At 31.7% G+C, this 19,641-nt stretch overlaps 2 protein-coding genes across 3 annotated transcripts; both read left to right on the top strand.

Annotated features, from left to right (window-relative positions):
* The first annotated feature begins 11,970 nt into the window (after nucleotides 1-11,970).
* LOC120212719 (vacuole membrane protein KMS1-like) lies at nucleotides 11,971-16,968 on the top strand. 2 transcript variants are annotated; one of them, XM_039210937.1, is made up of 8 exons: nucleotides 11,971-12,246; nucleotides 13,140-13,351; nucleotides 13,804-13,882; nucleotides 14,478-14,777; nucleotides 15,264-15,421; nucleotides 15,921-16,037; nucleotides 16,288-16,470; nucleotides 16,680-16,968. In XM_039210937.1, exons 1-8 carry the CDS (start codon nucleotides 12,192-12,194, stop codon nucleotides 16,761-16,763), a joined length of 1,188 nt encoding a protein of 395 aa, XP_039066868.1. In that variant the 5' UTR covers nucleotides 11,971-12,191; the 3' UTR covers nucleotides 16,764-16,968. The 2 variants fall into 2 exon arrangements, with proteins under 2 accessions (XP_039066868.1, XP_039066867.1); XM_039210936.1 differs by having other exon boundaries at nucleotides 16,605-16,967.
* Nucleotides 16,969-18,924: 1,956 nt separating this feature from the next.
* On the top strand, nucleotides 18,925-19,370 carry LOC120212721 (S-protein homolog 24-like). The gene has a single exon (XM_039210938.1). The coding sequence runs from the start codon at nucleotides 18,938-18,940 to the stop codon at nucleotides 19,367-19,369; it is 432 nt and encodes a 143-aa protein (XP_039066869.1). The 5' UTR covers nucleotides 18,925-18,937; the 3' UTR covers nucleotide 19,370.
* Nucleotides 19,371-19,641: the final 271 nt, after the last annotated feature.

The raw sequence follows: 19,641 nt of genomic DNA, 5'->3' as shown, positions 1-19,641 counted from the left end.
TAAACTATCAGTTTTGATTTATTTTAGTACTTCAACTTTTAATTTTTTCAAAATATACCTAACATTGAATTTTTGTTTCATTTTAATACCGGTTGTTAAAAACTTAACGTTTTAGTATCTACACCATCAGTTTTAGTCTGTTTTAGTACCTAAGCTTTTATTTTATTTTTTCAAAACTTAACGTTACATTTTTAACAAGGATACTAAAATAAAATAAAAACTAAACATTAAGTATAATTTTTAAAAAAAATGAAAGTTTAAGTATTAAACGTACTAAAATTTATAGTTTAGGTACTAAACGCATAAGTTTCCTAATAGCTTTTATAACGAATCGTAAATTTTGGTATTTTGGTCAACTCAAGCATCGACGAGGTAACTATACACCATGTCGAAACGGTTTTTTCCTAGTGGGAGAAAAGGGAGTCTCGTTTCGAAAATAATTCTTTGAATGATCGGTTAATGATAAAAACGTGGTTCGAGGAGTCGCCACTAATATTTGATTAGGGTGTGATTGGGCACCCAAAAACATATTTGTCATTTTAATAAAATATTAATTTTAATTAAAACAACAAACTTGTGGTATGCGTTACCAAAATTCGAGTTCGGGAGTCGGTTACATGTCGGGAAGGATTAGCACCCCACAACGCCCTAAATCGGTACCTAGTACATTAATTAATTGTATTTGCAATTAAATTTATAAGTTTGAGTCTAATTTAATTTAAGATCCCCTAAAAATAACATTCTTTGAATTCTTAGACGAAACATGATAATATTTAAATATTTTCTATCGAGAAGAATCGATCTCTCATATCTTGAAGCAATCGATTCTTACTCCAATCGAAATAAAGAAATATTAAAATTTCATTCTACATTTCACCATTAATTTCAAAATAATAACACCCAAAATAATTTTAAGAGTGAAAACGATAATATCTAATTATTTCCAATCGAGAATAAATGACCTTTCGTTCATTAAAACAATCATTTATTACCTCAATTTAAATAAAGAGATATTACTATTTTGTCTTAAAATTCAATATTGATTCAAGTGAAAACAATAATATCTAATTATTTCCAATCGAGAATAAATGACCTTTCATGCCTTAAAGCAATCATTTATTACTCTGACAGAAATGAAAAAATATTATTATTCTCAATATCGATTCAAATGTTTTTATTTTGAGAACTTATCGAGAAAACACATGCAAAACTAAAGCGAATTATAAGCATAACAAACAAGTAATTAATTAATTATTTACTTTATCAATATTTAATGAGAATAAGGATGTTCAATTATTTAAGTATCTCAAGACGATACCTTATATTCGATCTAAAAGTCTTTTCTTGATGAATTTAATTAAAAGAATATGATCTTTTTCTCAACCCTGAATTTTAATAAATAAAATCGATTTAATTCATGTCACTAAATGAGATAAACTTGCATTTTAAACTACTGAAAGTAACTTTCTTATACGTTAAGACAGTCACTTTACGACAATATTAAAATGATCGAATATTACCCTTAGTCAATTTATTTCGAATCAATTCAAGTTATGCTTATGAGGGTATCATACAAAATTAATTAGGACTAAAATGAATTAATATGCAAACAACATGCAAAAAATTAAAATAAAATAAAAGCAGGACTAAAACATAAATAATCAAACTATCATTCCAAATTTAGAACAAAATACAATATACAATTGACTAAAATGAACATTTTCAATATTAAGTGCTAAAATTAAAAGGAATGAAAAATAAATAAAACATAAATTAAAATAAATTAGAAATACATTGTTGAATTAAAATAAATAAAAAATCATATTTGAGGTTTGAAGTATACATATACAGAAACTTTAGGGACTACTTCATAAATATTCCAATTTTTAGCCTAAAATATACATATTTGAACAATTAAGGTAAAATTACTAATTCATCCCCTACAAGATTAATATGCAAAAACGCGCTAAAAGACAGTGGACTAAATTGATATTAAACCAAAATTTATATAACATAAACATAAAATGGTAAATTATGTAAATGGTCCCTACCAATGACCTTTATGCAAAAAGGCACTAAACATTGGAGGACTTATGTGCAATATCCCTCGAAATTTACTCTATCTAAATAACTTGTTTTTTTTAATTCATTTGAACCTAGTTTCTAAAAAAATCCTTTCTTTTTTGTTTTCTCTTAACTGCTTTGGCCAACATACTGTCGGCCGCCTCAAACAGCCTCTGGCTTAGAGCTAGGACTAAAACTCCCTAAAAAATACCCTAACCGAACCTAAAAAACACCAAATGTTCAACTCCCTCGGCTTTCTCGCACTCCGACCGCGACGAAGGCTTCTCCTTACGACTCAGGTAACCACTCTATCCTCACGTTTTTGTTTACAAGCAAAGTAGTTAATTATTTACTTTTTCTTTTCTTTTCGAAACTATAAAATAAATAAAAATACACCTTGAAAAAAATTTCAAATATCTGCTTTTATTACTTTTGAATCTGGAGAGTATGTACCCTTTTACATATTTGGTTAGGGTTTATATAACCCAAAATTTATAACTTTTTTGCTTTTTTTGCTTTTCTGAAATGAAATGATTACAAATGAAATAATTATCATTTGCGTGTTGTGTTGGTGTTTGGTTGCTTGTGTATTTGATCTGAGTTTCTGACATTGCAGGGCTTCAGATTGGCAGAAACGACGGTGGCGGGGGAATAGGTGAAACGGACAATTCACGTGGCGGGAAGCCAAGAATTTTGGCACGTACACCATACACGCGACTGGGTGGCTGATTTTGGTGAGCGAGGGCGGCTGGATTTAGTGCTATTAGGTTAAAACCCTAATTTTGGTGTGATTTAGGCCCTCCATCTCCAACTTGATCGGACGGCTGTGATGAGGAGATGGCTGGAGCTAATATGGAAAACCCTAACTGTTTGGGTTTTCACGGTGGGCTTCATCCCTGGGCCGAACAAACAGGCTGATGTTTGTATTATGAGTCAACTTATTGGGCTTGGTTTGGGTATAATGTAATTGGGGCCCAATTTTGGGCAGTTGTAATTGGTCTGTAAACATGGAATAAAAATTAGTTAATAATAATAATAATAATTAAATGGGACAAAAAATGAGTGTCGACGGTTACCCCTCTTTGCCCATTCTTGTGTCAACAGGAATAGGGAAAAGACGAAGAGACAATGAGTTTTTGTTCGGTCAACTTCATGCTTTGGAATATGATGAGGGATCTGTTCCGCTTCTTCTTGAGGGAAAATCAAATCTGGGGACGTTGATCCATCCCACTGTCACTCAAGGAAGATTGAATCGAGATAGACTTGTTTCACTGTCACTCAGGGAATATCAAATCTTGAAAGAGAGGTTTCTGTTACGCTTCTTCTTGAGGGAAAATTAGATATGGGGGAGTTGATTCATTTAACTATCACTCAGGGAAGATTGAATCGAGGTAGACTTGTTCCACTATCACTCAGGGAATATCAAATCTTGATAGAGATGGATCTGTTCCGCTTCTTCTGGAGGGAATATCAGATATGGGTAGTTGATCAATTACACTATCACTCAGGGAAGATTGAATCGAGTTTGATTCGCTTCTCTTGTCTTCAAGAACATCAAATATGAAAATTAAACATTACCAATTATTAGTATATGTTTGAAAATTTTGAAAGAGCATACTTGAAGATTTGGATTTCAACATAATCTTTGAAAATCAATTTTTCTTGTGCAAATTTGTCTCGCAGCCACCGAATATGGGAGTATGTCTAGACTTGAGTGTCAGTTGAATCTCTCGCTTTTTGGGATTCTGAATCAGTTACTTTTTCAAAACATTCATTTTCAGAAAATATTTAAATGAGAAACTTTGGAAATTATTTTCTCATTTTTTGGAAACTCATTCAAAAACATCCTACCCGAAGGACTTATCATCTTGTTCGAGAGGCTTATAGATGACCCGAAGGACTTAATCTTCTTGCTCGAAAGACTTACTTATGGCCCGAAGGACTTACCAAATTTGGAAATAGTTTACTAGGTAAGAAACTTTTATTACTTTTCAAAAATTTCAATTTTCATATTTAAATGAGAAACCTTTCTCATTTTTCGGGAGACATGTGAAAACATCATGCCCGAAGGACTTATTGATGACTCGAATTGTAACATCCTAAATCAGGGTCAGTGACTAAATTACAAATTTTAAAAACTATGTGCTCGATTTTGAAATAAGTTAAAAGTTCATGGATTTAATTGAGGAAAGTTGATGTTGGATTTATTGGTAAAGTTTGGAAATAACAAGGGTATTATGGTCTTTTCTAAGAGAAGATTTTTTTATTCTCTTTTTAAGGGATATAAAAACGTGGGAAATGAGATAATTTCTCCAGAGTATTCTCCAGTCTTATTCTTCCTCCTCTCCACCGTGAAGCCTTGTATAAGGTAAGTAGGTCTTCAGTTGGTTAATTCTTTCGTTTTAAAGCTTGTTTTGATTATTGGGATGCTAAGAAAGATTAAGGAAAGCTTTAGGTGGCTTAAAACTCAAAGATTAGCAAGTTATGAGAAATTAAGAAAAATGAGTTTTTAAGTGAATTTTTGAAATAGAAGGAGTTAATAGATTTTGAAGTTTAATTTGACTTGTCAAGGGTTAAATTAAGAGATATGAAGTGATAGAATGGGTTTTAGAACATGTTGGAAATTTAGTATGATTCTTGAATGCCATGTAAATGATAGAATTTTGAGTTTAAAGAAGTGATTATGGAGTATAAATGAGTTTAAGTATGTGTATGAAAGTTATGAATATTAAAGGGAGTGAAGTATGAAGTGTTGATCTGAAAATGAAGTGATTTTCGAGCTAAAAATACGATTTCTGGGTAAGGGGAATCGGTACCCATTCAAGGGGAACCGATACCCCTTCAAACGAACAAAAATTTCCAGAATGTCATGAGGGAATCGATACCCCCATAGTAGGGAACCGATTCCCCTAAAGGAAAATTGTGAATATTGGTTTAATAAGTTCGTTTAAGTTGTTAGTATCAAATTACAAGGTATAGGTATCTAATAATTGTCTTAAAATGTATAATTATGTAGATTCAGAGCCTAATCAAGTTCCGGAATCATTGACAAGTAAGATCGATCAAGGGGAAAGATAAGAGATTGGAATTGACTAGTGAGGCTAGGTGAGTGCATACAAGTTAGTTTATGATGTTTAACGGAAATAAGACTTGCAACAAGTCAATTTCCTATATTAGAAGGCCTGAATGTATGATCATATGCATATGTTTGATTTGGGTATATGTGATATATATATATTATAGTATGTATTAAATGATTTGTGTGAATGCATGCAGTGTGATAAGTTATAGGAATTAATATGAATGATCTATATGATTACATGAGAATGTGAAATAGGTTATATGATAGGTGACCATACATGTTACATAGTAAATGTGATCAATTATAAGAATCAATATAATAGATTTATATGACTACAAGAGAAGGGTGATGAGTTAAATAAGATTAGACTATAGAATAATATGAGAATAATATATTAGTGAAGGGAATTGAGTATAAATGATGATGCCAAACTATAAGATAAGTGTTATAGAGAAGAATTATATTTAAAGAGAATTATGATATAGGATTTAAGTAAAATTTAACTAAATAAATAGATTAAACTGGTATAAATGGAAAATGAGATAAATTAGGTAGCATTTACCTCGGAGATAACATAAGATTATATGAATAAGTAGTATAAATGACATAAGGAAAACTTATGTGTTATATGATTTAAGCATTGAAATGAACAAAAGATATATTCAGGTGAAGTTATTCGGTGATATGAGTATATGCCATTATTATACGGTTTAGATGAAATACTAAACATGAATAAATGTGATTGTGTGAGAAATGATAGAAACTATATGAGAACATGTATATGTGAAAGTAAACTATGTGATTATATGTTATATGAATACAAGAACCTGAGATATGTAACATGTGAATTATATGGAAATGATCTACGTGTAAGTGAACTATGTGACTATGTGATTATATGAAAATATGATAATGAGCTATGTTCAAAAACTATGAGACTACATGCCCAGGTAATATGAATATGTGAACATGTGAAATGACATAAATGATAATGCCCATGTTATGTGTCATGAGAGCTAGGGGTATAGTTGGCATGCCAAGAGTCGAGGGTCTACGCGGTCCTTCGGGACATATATATATTCTTTGGAACATGTGTGAAGTATTGTGAGATACATACTTGATCCCTAGTATATGTATATGATTCTTAAGGAATGATATGTGGTCCTTATGGACATTATTATATGGCACTTCGGTGCATTTCTACGCGGCACTACGGTGCAATTCTACGTGGCACTTCGGTGCATTTATACGAGCTATGGTGACAGCATTAGTGCACAACCTCTATAGACTCACATATCTATAGTTCTCACATGTGTTCATGGGCTAATAAAAATAATAAGATAAATAAACTTGGTATGATTATATGTTTATTTCGTTGTGAACTGATATATGTGCTATGATGTGATAATTAAGGATATTATGGATAAGAGTATAAAATTATAAGGACTAATGTACAAATTGATAATAATATAAATGATTGTACATAAATATGTATGTTTTGATATAATGATATGTGTGTTTCTCGTGACATGGTACAAGTGTATATATATGTTGATGTATATATAAATGAGCTATATGATTTGATAGCATAAAACAGTCATGCATGATTAGTGGGTATGAATTTCATTATATGTGTTTTTTTATGCCTCACTAAGTCATCGACTTAGCATGACATTGTTTCACACATAGGTTAAAGAAGCGAGAAGAGAAGAGAAGAAGAGTAAGACATGTCAGCACCTCCCTTACAAAATTTCAGATCAGAAAATAGAGGATTTAAATGTTTTTGGTTATTTTGAGTATAGTTGGCATGTACTAATTGGTTGAATTAGTTATGCTCTGATTGATTTTGGGTATTGTGGTTAATTTATGTATCTAAACCACTTTTACTTTAATGAAAGATTTAAATTTTATTTGAATTTTGTCAATAGTCAAAGTTTAAAAAGTCAATGTGACACCTCAGACTCGTATCCGGGTCGGGTACGGGTTGGGGGTGTTACACGAATGACTTATCATCTTTCTTGAAAGACTTACTGATGACCCGAAGGATTTAAGCATCATGCTCGAAAGACTTACTGATGGCCCGAAGGACTTATATATTTTGGAAATAGTTTACTAGGTAAGAAATCTTTCTTACTTTTCAAAAATTTCAAATTTTAGATTTAAATGAGAAACCTTTCTCATATTTCGATAGATATGTGGAAACATCCAGCCCGAAGGTCTTATGGATGACCCGAATGATTTAAGCATCATGCTCGAAAAACTTATTGATGGCTTGAAGGACTTATAAATTTTGGAAATAGTTTAATAGATAAGAAGCCTTGCTTACTTTTCAAAATTTCAAATTTCAGATTTAAATGAGAAATCTTTCTCATTTTTCGAGAGACATGTGAAAACATCCTGCTCGAAGGACTTTTGCATGGCTCGAAGGACTTATCATCTTGCTTGAAATACTTACAAATGACCCGAAGGATTTAAGTATCATGCTCGAAAGACTTACTGATGGCCCGAAGGACTTATAAATTTTGGAAATAGTTTACTAGGTAGGAAAACTTTCATACTTTTCAAAAATTTCAATTTTCATATTTAAATGAGAAACTTTTCTCATTTTTCGATACTCATGTGAAAACATCTTGCCCGAAGGTCTTATGGATGGCCCAAAGGACTTATCATCTTGCTTGAAAAACTTACAGATTACCCGAAGGATTTAAGCATCATGCTTCGAAAGACTTACTGATGGCCCTAAGGACTTATAAATTTTGGAAATAGTTTACTGGGTAAGAAACCTTTCTTACTTTCAAAATTTTCAAATTTCAGATTTAAATGAGAAACATTTCTAATTTTTCGAGAGACATGTGAAAACATCCTGCCCGAAGGACTTATGGATGGCTTGAAGGACTTATCATCTTGCTCAAAAGACTTACAGATGACTCGAAAGATTTAAGGATCATGCTTGAAAGACTTACTGATGGCCCGAAGGACTTATAAATTTTGGAAATAGTTACTAGGTAAGAAACCTTTCTTACTTTTCAAAAATTTCAAATTTCAGATTTAAATAAGAAACCTTTCTCATTTTTCGAGAGACATGTGAAAACATCCTGCCCGAAGGACTTATGGATTGCCTGAAGGACTTATCATCTTGCTCGAAAGACTTACAGATAACCCGACGAATTTAAGCATCATGCTCGAAAGACTTACTGATGGCCCGAAAGACTTAAATTTGGAAATAGTTTACTAGGTAAGAAACCTTTCTTACTTTTCAAAAATTTCAATTTTTAGATTTAAATGAGAAACATTTCTCATTTTATTTTTTTACTTATAAAATGACTTAGTGGTAGGGTAACATGCCCCACTTTAAAGTAATGATTCCTCTGTGGATTAGGCCCACCATGTTTTTCAGATTCTGCCTCTTTAAACATGATTCCTTGTATTTGAGGTTTGAATTCTAGCTTCCACTTGTTGGGATTTTAATACCAAGAATCCTCTCTTTTCATTGGAAGATCTGTAAAAACCATATGTTTATGTGTAAACTGCGAATGCAATGTAATGCATTTCTTTTATGCAAATGATGTTCTCATGCATGCACAAATGTTGATTCAATTTTCCTTTGACTCCAAAGTGGAGAACCAATACTTCTCCCTCTTAATCACTTCTCTCTATGGTTTACTGAGATATCAATGTAACAACTTATGATTTCAAGCTTGCAACTCTGAAGAGCCATCTGATCATCTTATGTCTTTGTGTTCTGTCTTCATTTCGAAGGAAGTTGGAATTTTTACAAAGTCGTGACAATCATGGAAAGGATAAAAATCAATAAATAAAGTCAAATGCCTCAAGTATCACCAGCATGAATGTTTCTGAACCTATCAACTTGATATAATTTAGAGCACTGAGGTAAACTTCTGTCTAGAAGAACGCAAATGTTGCCAAAATATCTGTAGATGTGAAGCTCCTCTCAAAATATTAGACTTTTGTGGGTGTTTTACTTGCCTGGTGCCTATCAAAATGTAATCGCCCTTTTAGATTTTCACCTCAAATACTTCTTTTGGCTTTAAAACAATCTTTGTGGATTCTCGTCTTGAGCCCCTTTTCAAATTTCCTTATTCTTTTTCTTATCTATCCTTTTTTCTTTTTCTTTTTTCTTTTTCTTCTTCTTTATTCTTTATTCTTTTTTTTCTTTTCCTTTTTTTTTCGAGTGTGGTATTTCTAAACAAGAATCAAAATTACATGGCCACACAATTTATCTTCATCAATCTCTATAAAAAATAATATTTCTCTAGAAAAGGTCTTATTGACAACATATGGTATTTTCTCCCTTAGACATCTATTTCTCACGGAAACCCTTATGAATCGACAAGATCTTTTCAATCACCAGATCACCCTTTCAAAAATTTTAAAGCTCGTTTCGTTTTCTTCTGACACATCTGTCCATGTCAGATAACTTCTGACCACTTTTCTTCAATGAGGTTGAAATGATTGTGTTGATCTTGAGCGTATTCAAATTGGCTTTATCTATATCTTTGTCAAAACTTGAAGTAACGAAATCTAAACCACAAGGAGTAAGCTAAAAACCAAATAGAAGCAACGTTATCCCTTGTCCGAGTATATATTGACGTTTGACATGCATACATGATGAAGGATAATTTCCAACTTGATCGGACGACTGTGATGAGGAGGCGACTGTGAAAGAGTTAAGGTAAAACCCTAATTTTGGTGCGATTTGGGCCATCCTTCTCCAACTTGATTGGACGACTGTGATGAGGAGGCGACTGGAGCTAATATGGAAAACCCTAACTGTTTGGGTTCTCACATTGGGCTTCGTCCCTGGGCTGAACGAACGTGTTGTTGTTTGTATTATGGGTCAGTTGATTGGGCTTGGTTTGAGTATGATGTAATTGGGGCCAAATTTGGGATGCTGTAATTGGTCTGTAAACATAGACTAAAAATTAGTTAATAATAATTAAATGGGATGAAAAATGAGTGTCGACAATCCAAAATGAGTTTTATACTATTAATAACGAACGTTAGATATTAAAACCACAACCACTATATAAAATGTTTTGCACATAAAATGTGATGCAATTAACGTGTTTTTTTTCTGCACCGTTAGATTATATTTAGTTTTCTAGTTGACCATTCATTTGTCTATTCTTTGTAGATATTAAAGGATAATAAGATTTGGTTGTTATTTAAAGGATCTGAGTTTCATATATTTATCTTAATTTCAGTTACACACACACATGCATGTTTTACTTTATCCTGTGGTATAGGATTTTACTAAATTATATTTAGGATAATTATTGTTGGTATTTTATGCATTTCATAATTAATAATAATTTACGAGTTAGATTAAGAAAATTCTGCATTTTTATAATAATTAATATTTTTAATACATTATAATAAAAAATTAAATTATGGATTATTTTAAAAATCGACGTCAATGTATCCACTGAACTATTTAAATATATTCAATATAGCCACTAGCCATTAAAATCTAACGGAGGGTGACATGGCAGTTAACATATATTTGAATAATTACACATTTGATTCTCAATATTTATATATCCTATCAATTTAGTCCTAATTTTAATTTAATTTGAAAAATTAATTCTCTAATCAGGATGTTCTATGTGTCAATCGATTATTGAGACATATTTTAATAGTTACACATGTCATAACCTAATTGGAGAGTTTCTTTTAATTAATTTTAATATTTTAATTAAATGAAATTTTCCACAACTCAATGGTGAAACGTGTCCCGATCTGTTTAAAGTGAAAACAAACATAAGTGAAATATTAATACCTAAAGGAATTAAACCCGAGACCTTAGGCATAAGGAGAACACGCCGTAACCATTGAAACAAGTCCAATATTTGTGACTAGTTTGTTAAACCTTTTACATGTCTTGTTTTAAATATACATAAAAAAATAAATATTTTAATAAATAAATTATAAGATAAACTATTTGAATGACTACTTAAACAATATTCTAATAAATAAATTATTAATTAATGCAAGGTTTAAAAGCAAAAATGAGTTTCAAATTTTATATTTTAAAATTATATTATTTTTATATAATTATTTATAAACAAGTTTAAATTATATATTTTTATTTTTTATAACATTTGTTTTTCATTTATCATCTAAAATTAACTGTAAAATAATTATTTAATAAATAAATAAATATATTATATATTATTTTTTCTTACAATGTTTGTTATTCATTTATCATTTAAAAATAATTATTTGTAACAAATTTAAATTATATATTATTTTATACTTTCTCACAAATTTTTTTATTCATTTATCATTTAAAAATAATTGTAAAGTAATTATTTTAAATAAGTTTAAATTATATATTATTTTTAAATAATATATAATTTAAACTTGTTTAAAGTAATAATATGAAAATAATTTAATTAAAATATTAAAATTAATTAAAAAACTCTCCAATCAGGTTATGACATGTGTAACTATTAAATTTTTTGAATTATATTAAAACTTGGACTAAATTGATAGAATATACAATTTTGAGGATCAAATATATAATTATATAAATTTATGTTAACTGTCACGTCGCCCCTCCATCAGATTTTAACGGCTAGTGATTATTTTGAACCTATTTAAATAATTCAGTGATCATATCGATGCAAATTTGAAAATGCTGATAATTTCGATACCAATTCTATAGGTTGATGGTTATTGAAGTAGTTTACCCTAATGTTATTACTTTGTTTAATTATTGATATTACGCGCGAAATAAGCTAAAAGTAGGAAGAGAGGAGATATTAACGCAAAAATTACTCTCTCCCGCTCTTGATTTCATCTTATCTGAATCTCAATTTTCATTCAAATAACAAACAACATTCTTTGATATTATTATTATTCGTGATTGAAAAGAGGGAAAAATGTTCGATTCCTTTTCAATTAGTTCGATTATACCCGTCTGATTCCTGGCCCCAAAGCGGAATATATTGGCCAAAATTTCGAAATTTATTGAGAATTTGAAATAAGTAAATCGATTTAATCGTAGTTTGTAAGTTCAGAGATGGGGTCAAGCAAACGCGGGACTTCTTCTCAACGGATGCGTAGGACGATTGAAGGCATGCATTTTTTACCATTTTATAACTTTTATTCCTTGGGCTATAGATTTTTTTTTCTCTCCTGAATTTTTGAATCTTTCGTTATTATTTTCCCCTTTTTCTGTCATTTGGTTATTTTCTCCTCATAATTTTATTTAAGAACTCGAATCATGTTGGGTTTTTCCATATCTCTTGTTGTTTATTATTTTTCTAGTTTATTAAATAGATTAATTGGGATTTAATTGGTGTAAGAATCAATAATTGATTAAATTGAGTACCTCTAAAAATTGTTTGATTGATTATTTGAAAGATCAATGTGAGTTGAATATATTAAAGATTGCTTTTCCATATTCTGGCAAAGCCGCGTAAAGAAAAATGAAATTGTTTACTTTGTTTTAAAGTTTTTATGGTTATGAGATGCTGTCAATTTGATGAAGATAGGTCAAAATTTCTCTTGCCTTGTTGTTGAAAGTATTCATGCTTTGTTTCTCTTATATTCTTCATCTGAATACTGTCTAATAAGTTCTTTGGGAATTCTGTTTCAAATAATTGAACACCACTATAAGTGCATTTAACTATCTTCTCTTGATTCCAATCCTTTAAATCCTTATACCACTCAGGAAATTGAAATAATAACTTACGGGAAACACTTTTAGCTATTATCAATGAAGGTAATGTAGTATATTTTCTAAGAATTGATTTGGTTATTAACATGGAGCTCCCTATTACACGAACAAGTAAAATTCTATCGCAAACTTCTTTTTTGTCATATTATCCTTCTTAAATGAATTAGACGTGGATACATTAGTTTCTTTTATGAAGGTAGCTTTATGTGCACGTGCTGTATAAAGAGAGAATCATGAGTCATGGAGTTCTTTCTGACCCATAGCCGATAGGCTTGTTAAATTTTGCAGATCTTCGTAAGAGACAGAGACAAGAACTAGAGAATTTGACATTGACAACACAGCCTTTCAAAACGTTAAGGCTGTTCATTCTGGCTATCTTTGAATATTTCAAGCAATCAGTATTTTATCTTTTTGCAAAGGGCAGCTGGATTGTGTTTTTAAACACCCTAATAGCAGCTCTTGGAATTTTTCTTGTGACCATTGAGGGCCCTCATGGAAAGGTAATGCTTTGTAGCTTATCCTAGTATTTTCATGTGTATTTCTCATGGATTTATTTCGATGTACAGCATACATCTGTATGTGGTTGAGGTTTTTCTTTGTTCAGATTTTGTGATTGTTGTGCACTGTCTGCTCCATTTAACCATGCAATTGAGAGATGCAAGTAGCATTATTAATATGTTTCCCTGGTCCTCCTCCTCCTCCTCCTCTTCTTCTCTCTTGTGTCTGTTGTGGTGGGGAGAGTGAGGGTGGTTGTGGTGGATGGGTTGTGCCTTGTTGCCTTTTAATGAAATATACATTTGTACCTTTTTGCTTTTATGGTGATTATGATGAGTTTTTGTACATTGTTCAGTTGAAACAGTTTCTGTTTCATTTGTAGTTTTCATCATTTATCATGATCAGATTAACAGAAACAATAAGCAACATTTGGTGTCTCGATTACATTTTTTCACAGCATGTTGAGGAAGTTTCTCAGTATATTCAATTTGGATTATGGTGGATTGCACTTGGTGTTGCATCTTCAATTGGTCTTGGTAAGAATATTGATTTCATGAAGATCTTTTATGTTGCCTGGAGTATGTTTGATGAATAAAGCATGATTAGAAGGATTTGGTGATTTTCTGTTGCTGTTATTACTATACTGGTATGATGTAGGCTGTTGAAACACTTTCTTCAGAACAATGGCTGACATATCAGATGTGAAATGGTATTTATGGAAATATGCAATTTCTTCTGCATTGAAAGATAGACCTTATCTTTCAGATGTGGTTCTTTCTAGTTATTGCTGCTTTTTCTTTCTTTTTTTAAAAAAATAAATTGGCTTAGGTTTTCTTGATCTGTATTAATCAAATAAACTGGGATAATTTAATCATTAGGAATAACTTTAATTATTATTTCTAAAATTGACATGTATGGTCTACCCATTTGTTTTCGAATTTCTTTTGTGATGAAGGAGAGGATATCAATTTGTGTGGTTTCTGCTATGTCCGCTTTTGTGCCAAGGAATTTTTCTGAAATCTAATCTGATTATACTTTTATTCTACATTTTTTTTCTTGCAAGTTTTGGGACACCAGAAGAAATATTCCTTGATCAGATTTTAACTTTCTACATAACCTTCGGTATTCCAGGATCTGGTCTACACACTTTTGTTCTTTATTTGGGTCCTCATATTGCCTTCTTCACAATAAAAGCAATGCAATGTGGACGAATAGACCTGAAAAGTGCTCCTTATGATACAATACAATTGAAGAGAGGTCCTTCATGGCTAGACAAACCCTGCAGTGAGTTTGGGCCCCCATTGTTTTCACCATCACATGGGTCAAGGGTTCCCATTAGCAGCATATTGCCACAGGTGCAGATGGAAGCTATCTTATGGGGTCTTGGGACCGCAATTGGAGAACTTCCTCCTTACTTCATCTCAAGGGCAGGTAAGAGAATTGTCTTTATACTTTATTGTTCTATTAGAATAACACGATTTGTTAGAAGAATTTATTTATGGTAGGCTGGGAGAGCATTTCTTGAAGAGGCCGTAATCCTTTTAGCATTGAATTTGATGGTTACGATAGTGGTTTTGGGTTTAACATTGCAATATGCAAAGGAATTCCTTGAGACCTGTTCCAAGATGAAGCCAGGCGCTTTGTGTCTGTAACCCTCATGAAAATTGGATTTATTGCTTAAATTTTTGTCTTGATCCGTACCTTAATTTTTTTAAACGTTGTTTGTTGATCTAGTTCGCTTGAGTTTGCAATTTAGTTCCCTTTATTGATGTTTGACTCCACAATGATAGGTGATTATGAAGTTAAAATCCTTCTCTGTTCTTTGTCTAAATGTTGGTTGTCTACTTTCTATTTAAATTTTCTACTTGTCCATACTGTTAAATCATCCAGCTCAAGTTGATCTACTTCTCTATGCAGCCAGTCTATCAGGCAGCAATTTTAACGCCATGGAAGAATTGGATGCTTCCTCAAGTGAGAATAATGGAGTCATAGCTACTCGCCTGAACCAGATCAAGCGCTGGTTGTTATCCCACTCCAAACACATGAACTTCTTCACCATTTTAGTGCTTGCCTCGGTTAGTTATAATTCACCTTTTTCATTTCATAGCCCTACGTTTCGAACAAGCAAAATATTGATGCTGCTTTAGACATTTTATTTTAATTGCAGCTTCTTTTATCTCTGTTATCTCTGTTTTCTGTTTGCACGTGCATGAGAAAAAGCAAATGTGCACCCACACCCACAATGTTGCCTAAAAACATCAATCTTTGGATACATTTTCTCCAGGGTAGTACCCTACTTTATGACAATAACCGTCTCAGTAAAAGTTTTCTCAACCTATAATTTTTTTTTGATAAATGTAAATTTGATGTGAAAATTTTAACGAGTCAATTATGAAGTGTGGCATTATGTTGTGAGAGTATAATGGAGAAACTTGAAAAGCATTTAAAGACCAAGTATTGTTAGTTATTTTCACTTAAGATCATCAAAGTTCACCACAGTTTATAAATGCTTTTTATGTCACTGCTTTTAGATTTTATCATGTAAACCTGCTGATTGACTGAACCATGTTTCAGGTCCCAAATCCTTTATTTGACCTTGCCGGCATCATGTGTGGACAATTTGGGGTTCCATTTTGGGAGTTCTTTCTAGCAACATTGATTGGGAAGGCGATTATTAAAACTCACATACAGGTTGGTGTTGTTTTTCTTTGTGTTTTATCATACAAGCAGAGCATCAGTTCCCCATTGTTATCTTTTCTACCGAATCAATTTGTTTCTACCCCCTGAGTTGAAGCTCTTATAATACTTTAATTGTTTATCGTTTGATTATGGTGTTCATGAAAATCTATCCATTCTCGAATGATTCAGTTGGACTCGACTATTATCAGAAAAACGCAAACTTCTACATCTTATGTGTATGTATTCGATTCCTTCACTGCAGACGGTTTTTATCATCTCTGTCTGTAATAATCAGCTCCTGGAATGGATAGAGAACGAATTGATCTGGGTGCTCAGCAGCCTCGTACCTGGATTTGACTCGTACTTGCCCACACTCACTGCAAAACTTAATGCAGTTAAGGAAAAGTACTTGGCTGCCCCACATCCAGTTCCTTCAAATATCAAGGTACTCCTTGAGTCGGTACAAAAAACGTATCTATTTTAACCTGAATTTAAATCGTCATCCGCTCTAGGAATACATCATTCTAAATAAACTCTGTAAAAATGATTTTTAAATCTGTTCTGCAAAATGTTTTTCAGGGGAAGTGGGATTTTTCTTTTTCTTCGATCTGGAACACCATTGTGTGGCTTATGCTTATGAACTTCTTTGTCAAGATCGTCAATGCGGCTGCTCAGAACCATCTGAAAAAGCAGCAAGATAAGCAGCTCCCAAGGAAGTTATCTGCTTCAACGCATTGAGGTTAGGAATTCACGAAGCAGATATACCGCGTCCCGTTGTCGTTTTTCTTTCTTTGTTTATGAATAGTGTTAGTGAACTACATGTTATTACTTTTTTCATAATTTACCATTGAAGCAACTCCGAAAGAACTCGCTGCCCTGTTAGAAGCTTTGTATAAAGAAAAAATAGGAACACAGACAAATAGAATCTCCAGGTTTTATAATTACTGTGTAATGCAGGTGGTGATCATTGTTTTTGCCCTGGTGTTGACAACTGTTTTGACACTGGGAAATTTATTCTTTGGCAATGCAAGACTTCAATCAATTGGCTTTGCTTTCATCTTCCGCTATTTGTTACCTTTTGCATGCAATGAATGATTTGCTATGTTGTTTTTCATATGTTTTCTTAAAGGGTAAATTACATAAATAGTCACTGATGTTCGAGTAAATTTTTTCTTTTCCCCACTGATGTTTCAAAACTAACGATTTGGTTATTAATGTTATCTATTTATAACAAATCGGTCACTCATCTTTAACCGTCGTTACTAGAGGTGGTGGAATATTGTTGATCAAAGTTTGACGTGGCTTATATAGAAAAGTCTACAGGTCAGTCAGTTAACACATCACATCAGCATTTTGTTACCCTCAATTACAATTGTTAGTAACAAGTGATTGATTTGTTATATATTGATAACATTAGTGACCAAGGCGTTAGTTTTAAAACATCAGTGGGTAAAGAAAAATTTTCTCAAATGTAAGTGGTCATTTATGTAGCTTACCATTTCTTAAATTATTACCTTGACTTCAACAACTATTCTAATTATTATGATTTATTATTATTTAACTATTAGTCCTTTTCACTTTGACTATCGATTTTAAAATTTTGTCATTTAGGTTATCTGATTATTTAAGTATTGCAATCGAACTACTAATGAATAATATTTAACAAAAAAAATGACATAATAGTTAAAAGATCTAATATAATTACACATACTACTTATATGTTTTATCAATTTGATCTTAAATTTTAATAAATTAAACTATATCCTATCAAGAATAAAATTATATTTTGATTTATCTTAAAAATAAATAATAATACTATTCTAATATTTGATCATAATTTCATCACTGACTATATCTAATAATGTACAATAAACGGCAGAAAACAATGCACTTGTAAACAAGGTGTATGATGGAAAAATAATGACAATACATATTTGGAAAATATTGCAAAGTTTCCGGAGACAGTACTATAAAAGATTGCGTCGCCCTCTTGGATTAATGCCTGATGTGACACCTCGCACCTTGACCCGGCTCTTTGTATTCACTCCATTCTTGGTTTATTGGCAATCAGGATGAAAAAAATTGGTTTATTGATTTTGTTTTCAAATAATATAAAATTTATAATTATTCGTTTTAAACTATATTTTATTTTTGATTAATTTATGAACAATCATTTGTTTTTGAATTCATGAAAAATAAATATATATGCATGTTAAATAAAATAAATAAATAATTTATTTCTCCATCCACCTATTATTTTGTTTCTTTTTAATCACTTAACTATTATGTTTTTTAGGTCATGCTTGACGTTAAGTTTATGTTTTATTTTGATCATCAAATGTTAAAAAAAGTAATGGTGATATTGATGTGTTATCATAAGGTAATGACACTTCATCATTGAAAAGAATAAAAAACACCACAACAACATTACTTTTTTTTTAACGACATGTGACAAAAATAAAATAAAAAAGTAACGTTAGATATATTTTTTTAAAAATTAATAGTTGGGTAACCAAAACATAAACTAAGTAATTGGCGAGTGATTGAATATATAATTTACCTTAAAATAAATATTTGAAATTAATAAATTATATATAAAATTTAGTATGATTTTTTTTTGTTGAGAAAAACTATGCTTTTTTGAAATAATTGAAAAGATTATAGAAAGGAAAGGTGGTGACCAAGGCGATATTAAAGGCAACAAATCCAAGGTTACCTTATTATGGTCGGCCATATATATATATATATATATATATGACTTACCATAGAAAGCTCATCTTAGCTTGGTAACTTGTTAAGAGAATAAAACTTGCCCGTATTAATGGGGATTCCAATCAAACCTCTTGTTCCTTGAGAATTGAGGTGGTCATCGTTGAAGAAGAAGAAGGTTGATCATCATTATTTTGACCACCATGAAGAATTCCACTCGTTTTCTGCTAATGCTTTTCGTTGCTTGTGCCATCATCTTCATGTCAGTGTATTATACAGCAGGACAGTTTTTGGGCACTGAGTATGAGGTTCGAGTGATCAACGGCTTCTCCAACAACTCATCGCTGCCATTGGTGATCTGGTGCGTGTCACAGCAGGATGGGGACATGGGTGGCCGTGCCCTACAGGAAGGCGACGATTACGGGTGGCGAGTTAAGACCAATATATGGGGCGATTTTGGCTACTTGTGTACGTTGAAATGGGATGGGAAGAGGAGGAGTTTCGAGGCGTTTAGGGTTGGGAGAGACAGTCGAAGGTGTGGTCCTCTTAACAAGTGTTCTTGGTTGGTTAAAGAGGATGGCTTCTACTTCAGCAGTGATGAAGTTAACTGGAAGAAACACTTTTCCTGGTGTTGAGTTTTGCATAATGCTGATAAAAAAAAACCACATCTTCTCTGTCTGTCGATATCCAACGCAACTTTTCGCTGTTGATATGACAGCTCCACAGTTTTGTCCATTGAGAAAGAAAAAAAAAGAACGAAATTTGGTTTAGTTCTAGGGCATGTGCATGCCTTGTGGAAGCTGAAAACAAATATGATTTTGCTTTTGAGAACAACGTTTAATATAACAATTGTTCTTACCATGAAGTTTGCGTTTCAAGTTTCATTGTACTTTTCTCTGTTATACCT

This window comes from Hibiscus syriacus, unplaced genomic scaffold, assembly GCF_006381635.1.
Source record: "Hibiscus syriacus cultivar Baekdansim isolate YM2019G1 unplaced genomic scaffold, ASM638163v2 tig00110015_pilon, whole genome shotgun sequence".
NCBI classification, from domain to species: Eukaryota; Viridiplantae; Streptophyta; class Magnoliopsida; order Malvales; family Malvaceae; genus Hibiscus; species Hibiscus syriacus.
The sequence above is the reverse complement of the archived record's forward strand: the minus strand, read 5'-3'. Positions and strand labels throughout refer to the sequence as shown.

Coding starts and splice junctions, on each gene's coding strand:
- LOC120212719 (XM_039210936.1), top strand. CDS start 12,192: ATGGGGTCAAGCAAACGCGGGACTTCTTCTCAACGGATGCGTAGGACG. Junction 13,352..13,803: donor TTGAGGGCCCTCATGGAAAG/GTAATGCTTTGT, acceptor ATTTTTTCACAG/CATGTTGAGGAAGTTTCTCA. Junction 16,471..16,604: donor CAGTTCCTTCAAATATCAAG/GTACTCCTTGAG, acceptor AATGTTTTTCAG/GGGAAGTGGGATTTTTCTTT.
- LOC120212721 (XM_039210938.1), top strand. CDS start 18,938: ATGAAGAATTCCACTCGTTTTCTGCTAATGCTTTTCGTTGCTTGTGCC.